The 11,382-nt window shown below is 45.6% G+C and overlaps 1 protein-coding gene across 1 annotated transcript; it reads left to right on the top strand.

The window, feature by feature from the left end:
- Positions 1-9,819, top strand: pwp2h (PWP2 small subunit processome component). Its single transcript, XM_036545376.1, has 21 exons — positions 1-36; positions 405-517; positions 860-954; positions 1,199-1,298; positions 1,492-1,635; positions 2,087-2,222; positions 2,565-2,821; positions 3,009-3,152; positions 3,537-3,607; positions 3,998-4,134; positions 4,415-4,563; positions 5,057-5,204; positions 5,791-5,941; positions 6,275-6,455; positions 7,018-7,165; positions 7,323-7,431; positions 7,685-7,750; positions 8,044-8,262; positions 8,915-9,065; positions 9,241-9,315; positions 9,442-9,819. Exons 1-21 carry the CDS (start codon positions 19-21, stop codon positions 9,602-9,604), a joined length of 2,775 nt encoding a protein of 924 aa, XP_036401269.1. The 5' UTR covers positions 1-18; the 3' UTR covers positions 9,605-9,819.
- Positions 9,820-11,382: the final 1,563 nt, after the last annotated feature.

Genomic DNA, 11,382 nt, shown 5'->3' with positions numbered 1-11,382 from the left:
CACGAAGCTGTGTCCACAATGAAGTTCGCATATAGGGTAAGAATATGGCAAACGAGATGCCAAGGTCTTCTTGCTTAAATAAATGTAGCGATCATGTATTTTACAGTCGAGCAATTAGTTAGCTATCTGGCTAGGTGTCTACACGCTTCCATTCAACTATTAGTTAGCTGGCTGGCTAATGTGCGAGATCTGATTTGTTGGTTGTCAGAAACATACGTCTAGATACGCCAGTTAGAGGACTAGCTTTTTGGAAAACAAATTAATGTAATGATGCGGTTTTAAAAGTGGCAAGCTATTTTTTAAGATGTTCTAGTTAGCTAATTATCTTTACAGCTGTATTGTAGCTACCCATATAGTTAGAGCTTATGTTTATGTTGCTTGCTGTGTTTTACTGTTGTTTCTAGTTTTCCAATTTGTTGGGGACGGTGTATCGACATGGAAATCTGAGTTTCTCAAAGGATGGCAACTCTGTGATCAGCCCAGTGGGTAACCGCATCTCTGTCTTCGACCTGAAAAAGTGAGTGTCCCTTGATAAACGTACTGTGAGTATGGGTTAAAGTAGTATTCTCCAAGCATAAGACACTTTTTCTCAATTAGGCACAAGGGTGAAGCAGTGACACTGCTTTTTAATCTTATTAGTGATACAGCTAAATTGACTTTTCCCAATCTATTCTGTACAGTAGTTCAGCGCAAAAAAATCTCTTAATTTTCCCTATAGATAGGTATCCAGATTTGCGCATCCTCGGGCATTCAGATGAGTTTGCAAAGGTGACAGTGCTTTTCTGCGCACTGTAGTTACAGGGTCTTGCACGTATGTGGCAGTTAATGATCCCGCTGTTCGTGTGTCTTTATCGAGTAGCAATAAGTCCGAGACGCTGCCAGTGTCCACCACCAAGAACATCACCAGCGTGGGTCTCTCTCCCGATGGAAACTTGGCCATACTGGTAGATGAAGGTAAGATGCACTGCAACACCCTGTAGAACGAGAGGCGTTTTGATTTATGCTCATCTGTGTTTCTAAGTCTATATAAATGCATCGGTGCCCACCGTTAATACGAGCTTGAGAGCCACATTTTGATTGACAGCAAATGCTCTTCTTTTGTTGTTGGAAGCGTTGTTTTGCTGTGATAGTTACTTTGGTTGTGGTATGTCTGTATCTATGTGTGAGGTGCAGTACTCTGAAGCTGTGTGTGTTGCAGATGGTGCAGCGGTGTTGGTCAGTGTGGTCACTCGGGCGGTGCTGCATCACTACCATTTCCACAAGCCCGTCCACAGTGTCCGCTTTTCTCCTGATGGCAGGTGCGTCTCAACCACACATCTGTCCATGCACACAGACACAATCTGTACATCATACACCCGACATACAGACACGTTCTATACAAGTGCAGTGTTTGTGAATCTGCTGACAGTGGCTAACCTTTATATCCTTCTGTTGAAATTGGAAGGCCAGAATATTTTTTTTTGCCAAAATATGTGTGATTGATTTCTTTAGGAAATTTGTGGTGACGAAGGAGAACGTGGCTCTAATGTACCACGCCCCTGGGAGGAAGAGGGAGTTCAACGCCTTCGCTTTGGACAAAAGCTACTACGGTCCATACGATGAGACGACCTGCATCGACTGGACTGATGACTCCAAGTGAGTGGCCAGTCAGCACGGCATTTCCACAGCAAAATGTCTGCAGAATTATAACGACAATAGCTTTTGAACTGGGAGAGGGAAGCTTTACAGGAATGATTGGCTACTTCATAGCTGTTGCTGTATTGCTGTAACATTACCGTATTGTTATCACAGTGCCTGGAAGTGCCCCCTTGCTGGCAAATGAGATTTTCACAACATTTTTGGGGCAGCAGTATAGCATGGTGGTAAGGAGCAGGGCTCATATTGGAAAGGTTTCTGGTTCCATTCCCCGCTGGGGCACTGCTACTGTACCCTTGGGCAAGGCACTTAACCCACAATTGCCTCATTAAATATCCAGTCCAGCTGTATGGATTGATAGCATGTAAAAATTATATCCTATGTAAGTCACTCCGGATAAGAGCATCTGCTAAATGACAATGATGTAATGATGATGTCTTATCCACCACAGGTGCTTCGTGGTTGGCAGTAAAGACATGACCACCTGGGTATTTGGGGCGGAACGCTGGGTCAATCTTGTATACTACTGCCTGGGGGGACACAAGGACGTCATTGTCGGCTGCTTCTTTGAGCAGGACAGTCTGGATGTGAGTGGCCAGCAGAGGGCGCTATTTGTCTTTTTGTTCCCTCTGATTTCTGCCTCAGTTTTTGAACTATGCAATTACATGAGTATCAACCATTTTAATGATCATGTGTCAATGTCTACCTGTTTATCAGAGTCTTATATGGACACACACAAGATTCCATTCTGTGTTAGAGTGTGTGTGTTTTTGGTTTGCTGCTATTCACAGAGGGAGCCCTGTGTGTGTATGTAACAAATGTGTGGGTGTGTGGATGCGATTGAAGATGAGACACCCGGTGCGTGCCTGTGCCTGTGACTGTGTCTGTGCATGCGTGTGTAACAGAGTCGGGCTGTGTTTGGTTTGCAGCTGTACACAGTGAGTCGGGACGGCACCCTGTGCGTCTGGGAGTGTGACACCGAGCTGGACGGTCTGGTGCCGCGAGGGCCCAAGGAGCAGAGCAAGGCCCAGGAGAGGGGGCCACAGACAGAGGATGGAGAGGAGGAGGAGGAGGAGAGAGGAGCAGGGGAAGAAGGAGAGCCTCAGGGCGAGGTCATCCGGGGGAAGCCGGACGAGAACAAGCAGCAGGAGGGCACCAAGATCGTCCGATACAGGCGGCGGGGCAAGTAGGTAGCGCTCCACAGACACTCCAGTGGAGTTCTGATGTGTGAGAGCTATCTCGGCTACACAGACTTTTGGGATTTGTCTGGTGAAATGTAACCTTGTGCCAAACATGCGGTGAATGATGCTGAACGGTCTCGATGAGTTGCGCAGGTTCAGAGGGGCTTTAACTAATCGGCTTTGTGTGGACAGGCACTTCTTCAACAAGGAGGGGGACTTCAATAACCTTACGGCTGCAGCGTTCCACAAGAAGACGCACCTGCTGGTGACAGGCTTCGCCTCTGGAATATTCCACCTGCATGACCTCCCTGAGTTCAACCTCATCCACTCCCTCAGGTCAGAGTTCAGTCGCTGCCCACTCCCACAGCTCCCAGCATTCCCTCTCTCCTGCTCCATCTGGATCAGTGGACAGCAGTTGATTGATAACTGCTGTCTTGCATCCCCTTCAAAAGGGCTGAAGACAGGAGTGGTCTGTCTCATCTGGCGTGTTTTTGTCCAGAGAGATTTTCAAGGCTGAATTGGTGAAATACATTAAATGTGCATCCCAGTGCAGTAAGAACGAAGGCGTGTCTGCATGCACACACACACACACACAGCCTCACAGCCTTGCAGAGAGCAGGGCCAGCTCTGAGGAATGGAGTGGAGATGCGTAATATCATGAACACGCACTGATACAGGGTCAGTCGACGCATATTTACGTGGACTTTCTTTGTTTTTCAGCATTTCTGACCAGAGGATCGCTTCCATTTCCATTAATGGCACGGGGGATTGGATAGGCTTCGGGTGTTCAGGTACTGTGTGTGAGCTGAGGGGGTGTTCCTCTGAAGTGTTGCATGCTGGGAAACTGCAGCTGAAGCATGGAGATGTGGCTCTGTGCCGTAATGGTTAATGAACTGGACCTAACCCCAGGGTTACAGGGTTGTTTGCAGGGATGAGTACTGCTGTTGCAATGTTGTGTCATGTGAACAATTTTGTATTGCAGATGTAAGTTACCTTTCAATGTGGATTAGTAGTAGTTTGAATATTGTCTAGTATAATTAATGTGCTATGGAATGTTTTGTGTTTTATGTACAGCATACTGCTTAGAATGGTGTATAGTTCATTGTGTGGAATATTGTGTAGGATGTTGTGTGTTTGTGTTGTGCTGTATAGTAAAGTTTTCTGCCTACATTGGCTTCCAGGTCTGGGCCAGCTGCTGGTGTGGGAGTGGCAGAGTGAATCCTACGTATTCAAACAGCAGGGCCACTTCAACAATATGGCCACCCTGTCCTACTCCCCAGATGGGCAGTACGTCGCCACAGGAGGGGATGATGGGAAGGTGAGGGTCCATGTCAGCCAGATTCTGTCTTCTTATCCTGGTCTGTTTAAATTAGCTGTGTTTCAGCTGGAACACAGCTGCTGTGAGGTATGCTATTGGGCTGGGCCTGCAGTTGAGAATTATGAGCTTTATTTTAGCCTAGCAAATGCCCTCACCCCTAATGTTCCTACTACTGTACTACCCCATTATGTTGCTGTTACTGAAAAGCAGTCTGTGTTATGGGAGTGTTATGTTACTCTGTTATGGGAGAAGGTGTTGAGCAACAGGTTCTGTTTTTCAGGTGAAGGTGTGGAACACAAACAGTGGCCTCTGCTTCGTCACATTCTCAGAGCACACCAGCTGCATCACGGGTGTCGCCTTCACCTCTAGCGGCTTCGTCATTGTGAGCGCCTCCCTCGATGGCACTGTGAGAGCCTTCGACCTGCACAGGTAAGAGTGCAGTGAGAGATTGCAGGAAAAGAGTTCATTGTGTCTCATTACCTGCCTTACCTGTTCTACTTAAATGACATTACGCAACTTATTTGCTTGGCAGAAATTCATCCAGACATAAATATTCATACATTATCCATTCATCCTTTCAGATATTTACTAACAATAAGTCATTAATGTTCTACTGTTGTTCCCAGTGGTACAACAGTGTTGTCCCAAATGTGCTATCCTATTATAACAAGTCCAACCCTCTAACCACTACTCCAAACTGCAGCCTTGATTAACCAAGTCAAATGCAATTCCATTACATACTTATGTATATGCAGTGTATATGTATATGTGTATACACAAATATATGTGGTTACTTTAGTTCATTTCAATGTTGTGAAACAGCCAGTGAACATGTAATGAACTGTATGAATGTAAGACAGCATGGCTGGCAGCTGGTGCATGTGGGGCTGCTTTCAGCTGTGGAAGTGTTGTGCTCCCCCAGGTACCGTAACTTCCGCACCTTCACGTCCCCGCGTCCGGCTCAGTTCTCCTGCCTGGCAGTGGACTGCAGCGGGGAGCTCGTCAGCGCGGGGGCCCGGGACTCCTTCGAGATCTTCCTTTGGTCCATGCAGACTGGCCGTCTGCTGGAGGTGAGGGCAGAGGGGCTTTACAATTATATTTATACTTTGTGTCATATTTCAGACACCTGATAGACCCCGTTCTTACACCGTACATGTTATTACTCATTAGTCATGTCGTTTATCTATAATTATTGTTATTATTAATCATCTTTTATAACAAAGGCATAGGATTAGCATATACCCCTGTGTTTTGAATACATATCATACACCTACTTTTAATATTGCTAAACATTTGTGGCTTAATACTGGTGACACCTTTTCACCAACAAACTCTGGAAAATCTTTCTTTGTCAAAACTTTTTTGGATGATATGTGGAGATGTATGTGTACTCTATTTTTTGTGTCTCCTTTTTTGAGTAGTTGTATTTGTCCCTGTATGTCAACATACCAGCATCCAGTTCAGTTATGGTGCAAATAAAATGTATTTGGGTATATTAGTGTATTAAGTATATCAGTGCAAATACAGTATCTTTTTGAAACATTTTGTCACAGCTGTGTCACGGATTTCCTGTATTCAGCTTTTTCTCGTCTCTGAGGAGGTCGGAACGGAGAGGACAGTGTCTAAGCTCTGCCTTGCTGTGTCTGTGATTGACAGGTCCTGGCGGGTCACGAAGGCCCGGTGAGCTGCCTGAGCTTCAGCCCGGTCCAGTCGGTTCTGGCCAGCGCTTCCTGGGACCGGACCGTCAAGCTGTGGGACATGCTGGACAGCTGGCAGACCAAGGAGACGCTGCGCCTCGCCTCCGACGGTGAGAACCCGAGTGATGGGACACTGAGGCTTCATGAACCCCATAATGGGTGGAGCTAACCTGATGTTGACGATTCATAACACTTTGCTGTCCATAGCATAATACAATGATTGATTCAAATCAGTGACATAAGATAGCTTCGGCCCAATATCATGATCATGGCCAGCCATGTAGATGTGATAATGAGATTACACCTTGCCTGTCTGACTCTGCAGCAATACATTGTGTGTGTTTTTGTCCATTGTTTGCCTGAGTCCTTTTTGATAGGTTATGTATGGTTTGCTTGACTCTTTGTGACTCCCTATTTACTGTGGTATCTGTGGCGTCCTGCAGGCCTGGCGGTGACATATCGGCCTGATGGCCAGGAGCTGGCGGTGGCCACGCTGGATGGGGAGATCTCCTTCTGGAACCCTCAGACAGCCGCTCAGACAGGCTCCATCGTCGGACGGCACGATCTACAGATGGGCCGCAAGGAGACGGACAAGATCACCGCCAAGCAGGCCGCCAAGGGAAAGTGAGTACCCTGGAGGGAGGGGGTGATGCCTGACCTGCAGCACGGACACAATTGTTCACTATGCCTGGAGGGGCTGTGTTAAAATGGCTCGGTGCCATTAGCTGGGTTGTTAAATTCATCACTGATTCCTCTGTTACTCATTTAATCAGCAATGCTCCTCAGATGAGCATCGGGGCTCTCACCATTGGCTTATGGGCAAGCCTGTGGTGTTGTAGGTGAAAGAAATGTCCTCCTTCACAACCTGTTGGGCATAATGAGAGCATACGGCTCAGAGTTAAGATTAGGTCTCCATGTATTGTTGATCATAGTTCAGCACCTGAGGCTTGACTATGATTGGAGGTTATAGCAGCTGACTTTACTGGTTGTTGCTGCTCCACAGTCAGTTGTCTTGGCTGATGACAGTGACTATAGGTGGAGAATTTAATTTGTCAAACACCTTGTTCTCTATGGGTTTGAACTAATATGTGTGACTTTACTTGTGGCAAGGATTTATATTGCAGTGTCTCAGTGATATGATTGTCAGCTGAATGGGGCAGTAACTCCCCTGGACGCCTCTGTGCAGGTCCTTCACCTCACTGTGCTACTCTGCGGACGGACAGTGCATCCTGGCTGGCGGTCAGTCCAAGTTCGTCTGCATCTACAATGTCAGCGAGCAGATCCTCATGAAGAAGTTTGAGATCTCCTGCAACCTGTCGCTGGATGCTATGGAGGTGGGACTCTCTTACTCTTCTCTGCAGTTCGATTTCACAGACCGATGTTCAGGTCCTTTCAGCATGGAAGTTGAACAGGACTGTGCATTGACTTCTCTCTAGAGCCTTTATCATTGAAACACTTTATTTAAGCTGTCTATGTGTCTTTGGTGTGCAGGAGTACCTGGACCGGAGGAAGATGACGGAGTTCGGCAGTCTGGCCCTGTTGGACGAGGGGGTGGGGGATGGGGACACTGTGGCGCTCAGTTTGCCGGGGGTCAAGAAAGGTAGGAGGGCATGAGACAGGGGGCACCACTATGAGCTGGAGTACGGATGAACAGAGCTGTGGATTTAGGTGGAAGATAGTGGACCTAATTCACCAATCTCTTTCTCTCTCTCTCTCTCTCACTCTCCCCCCATCCTCTGCCTGTCCCTGTCTCTCTTTTTCTCTGTCATTTCCCTTCTATTTCCTCCTCTTTCTTCTCTCTCTCTTCCTCGGCCTCTGTCTGTCCTCTCTCTCTTTCCTCTACCTCTCTGCAGGGGACATGAGCTCACGCCACTTCAAGCCTGAGATTCGGGTCAGCTCCCTGTCCTTCTCCCCCACTGGTGAGTCCCAGTGCCTGTAGGCTGGAATCTACGCCCAGTAGAGGATGAAACTCCTTTTTATGCGTGTCTCTTCAAACTGTTGACCAAGTACAGTTCTCACTACAGGCACGTTACAATTACATTTACTCATTTGGCTCTTTTAACCAAAGCGACTTACAAGCGAGGCAGAGCTCACACACACTGTGAAGATAGGTGTAGCTGTATGTGAGGCATGTTATGCAGTTACATTAATACATTTGCATGAGTGTACCTGCGATTGACTCCTTCCTGACTCTCCCTTTCTCTGTCCTCAGGGCGCAGTTGGGCCGCCACCTCCACGGAGGGCCTGCTGGTCTACTCTCTGGATGGGGCGTTGGTGTTCGACCCCTTCGATCTGGACCTGGACGTGACTCCCTCCAGCGTCCGGCGCCAGCTGAGACAGGCGGAGTGGGCGGCGGCCATTGTGCTGGCCTTCCGCCTCAACGAGAACGCCCTCACCAAGGAGGTGCTGGAAACTGTGCCACATGATCAGAGTGAGTGTTTCTGGGAACGAGGGAGGAATTCTCTTCCTTGTTTGTGGTACAAACCAGGTTCTCGGGATTCCCAGCAAACAATGCTGTGCGTGATTGTAATGAATGATTTGACAAGATCAGGTGTGTTGCTAATCGTAGTAATGCCCCAATGAGGAACAAATTCATTTCATTGCTGTAGAGACCAGTTTCTCTGATTTGTAGCAAAGAATGTTATGCATGATTGCAGTGATCAAGTTTGTTGATAATCATAGCAATGGTTTGAGCTGAGAATTAAAGTGTTGCGTGAATGCATTGTTTGCATTTCATAGTCGTCATGTATGCGTCATGTAATGAGTAGTGAGTCATGTAATATTTTGTGCATGACAGACAGTGCTATTTGTAAGAGAATAACTAGGATTATATTATATATCAGTTTTGGTGGTGAGTGTATCCATACTGATTGTTGTACTGCCATTGTGTGTCAGTTGAGGTGGTGAGGCTGGGAGTGAATTCAAAATCATTTTCATAAAAAGTGATTCATTTTCATTTCATGAATTGAATTGACTACATTGAAATGGAATTCACCCCAACTCTGGTAACAGTGATGATTACTATATTGGGTATCAGTCTCAGTGGTTAGTGTGTAAGTGATAATTGTTATATTGTGTATCAGTCTCAGTGGTGTGTGGGTCCCTGCCCGACGTTTATGTGGAGAAGCTGCTGCGCTTTGTGGCCTCAACACTGGAGAGTTCCGGGCACCTGCAGTTCTACCTCACCTGGGCCCAGTGTCTGCTCACTCTGCATGGACAGAAGCTCAAGAGCAGGTCAGATTCTAGCAGCACGCCTGTACAGCTCAGTTTGATTTCTGCCACCCAGTCTGACGTGGCTGGGAGCGAACTCAGACCATAAAACTTGTGCTTGAAAGTTTTATTTCGCACATTATCTCTGTGGTTAATTGTTGTCAAATGAAAGAATGTAAACAGTTTAAACGGTTAACAGGTCAGGAGCAATACTGCCCATCATTCAGTCACTGCAGAAGAGCATTCAAAGGCACTTTGAAGATCTCTCTAAACTGTGAGTATAAAAATTCACTGCATATTTATAAAAGTGCAGAAAAAGGCACAGGCTTGGTGGTCTATAACTCTGGGCGTTCCTTCAATCCGTCTGTTCTTTCCCTCCTTTGCTTTGCTCCGTGTGCAGCTGTGACTGGAACATCTACACAATCCGCTACGCCGCGGCCCTGTCGAAGCAGAGAGGGTTGAAGAGGACAGCTGCTGACTCTCTCAGCGAAGAGGGAGAGGGGTCAGAGGGGTCGGACATGGAGAGTGAGGCATCTGTGGAGGAGACCGACATGCTCACATAGGAAAGCCGATGACCAGTAGTGACCAGAAACATGGACAGCTGACTGCAGACACACTCACATTGCTTTGTGGGATAAACAGTTACTAGCTGAGCCAAGGAAGAACTGGTCTAAGGGGCTGGTTATCTCTGTGGACCAGTATGGACCTCCTGAAGCCCCCATCTATAACTTATCATATGTTCAGCAGTGAAGAAATGTTTTTCTCTTCCAACACAGGTTTACCAGCATTGTTGTTCCATGTAATGTTTAATAATACAAACTTGTGTCTCGTAAATACAATTTTTTAAAGAAAAAATGAGTTCTGCTGCATTTACATATACACCATTGTCAATTCAGTGGTTTTACTTACGTATACAAGAAGCAAACTGCATTTTATGGCAGTTGTTTTAGACTAACATGCTTATGTTCTAAGAATGATAAATGTGGTCTTCCCGTATAGGACTCTTTCAGTCCTTTAAGCACAAGGTGAAAAGGTGACTTTATTGTCTGTCTTCTTGTGATATTCCTTGAGAGCAGTGTCGTAAAGGTGCTATATTGTGACAGCCCACTGCAAGCTGCAGGTGTTGTGCCAGCAGGTGGCAGCAGTGGTAACTAATCAATAGAAGTAATTGTAAAAATGTTGTCACTTCTGCTGTTTGTTGACTTTATGACACCACTTTCCAGGGGCCTTAGACCCAGATATGGGGCTTGCAGTTTCATCTGTGACTGTGAGTGCATTCTCAAATATGATAATGGAAACATCTGTGAAAGTGCTTGTGCTTGTGCTGAAAAAGACAGTGGTAGTGGCTAGTGATTGTGTGACACTTCCCTCTCCCATATTCATATACATCCTTCTCCAGATATAGATTTTAGTGAGATCATGGCAACAGCAAGAAGCAAGTCATAAGTCTGTCATAATACAGGCTCTTTTGTCTCCCCTGGCATACATATGAAAAAAATAATTGGAATATACAAAATGTGCAAATTTTCCTCCTCACACCTTTTCTCACAGAATTTTTATATGAATTTCTCTGTTAATATTAGCACTAGTAAATTGTTTTCATCTGAATTGTCCACTGAGTTTAAGAGTAGGATTCTTTAATTGAGATACCTTTTACAATAAGGGGAGATTGATAATGTAAGTTACTTGGCAGCTGTGTCAGAGCGTCTTTGCATGTGTCAAGCAACTGAGAACCAAACATATATACAGAGTGTAGACAAAATGGAAACATCAAACAATATATTAATATTTATTCACTAATGAAGAGTGCAGCCTAACATAAACCTACACAGCAGTAAGAAAAAGAGTAGAAGACAACTCTTTGGACCATATTACTTTATCTCAGTGCTTAAAAGTCCAGGTTTTGCGTTCATTATACCAGGTTATGCATTGTTGCACATTGGACTTGGATACAAGTGGTTTCTGAGTGGCAACCCTACCATAAATCTCAGCTCTGTGAAGCTCAGTGTACAGTTTTTGTTGAGACTGGGTCACAGAGGTGTAGATTCAGTTCTGTGGTGTTTTTTTAGTCTGTTTTTGGTTTTTAGCAACTGTCCTGTTAGTTGATGATGTCAGTGCATGGCTAAGGACAACATGTGCCTCTTACCAAAATTGTACTCTCATTAAACACCAGTAATGAGATGATTGAGACTGAAGATGCCTTAACATCCCTGACATGTAGATGCAAAATATGCAGCAATGAGCTGATGTCATCTTACCAAATTCAACTTGTGCATTAACAGTTGAAAGAAAATAAGTGAATAATCATCTGTTTTACTAGCCAAAGCATGAATCTTTCTTA

Source organism: Megalops cyprinoides, chromosome 14 (assembly GCF_013368585.1).
Source record: "Megalops cyprinoides isolate fMegCyp1 chromosome 14, fMegCyp1.pri, whole genome shotgun sequence".
Taxonomy (NCBI): domain Eukaryota; kingdom Metazoa; phylum Chordata; class Actinopteri; order Elopiformes; family Megalopidae; genus Megalops; species Megalops cyprinoides.
The sequence above is the reverse complement of the archived record's forward strand: the minus strand, read 5'-3'. Positions and strand labels throughout refer to the sequence as shown.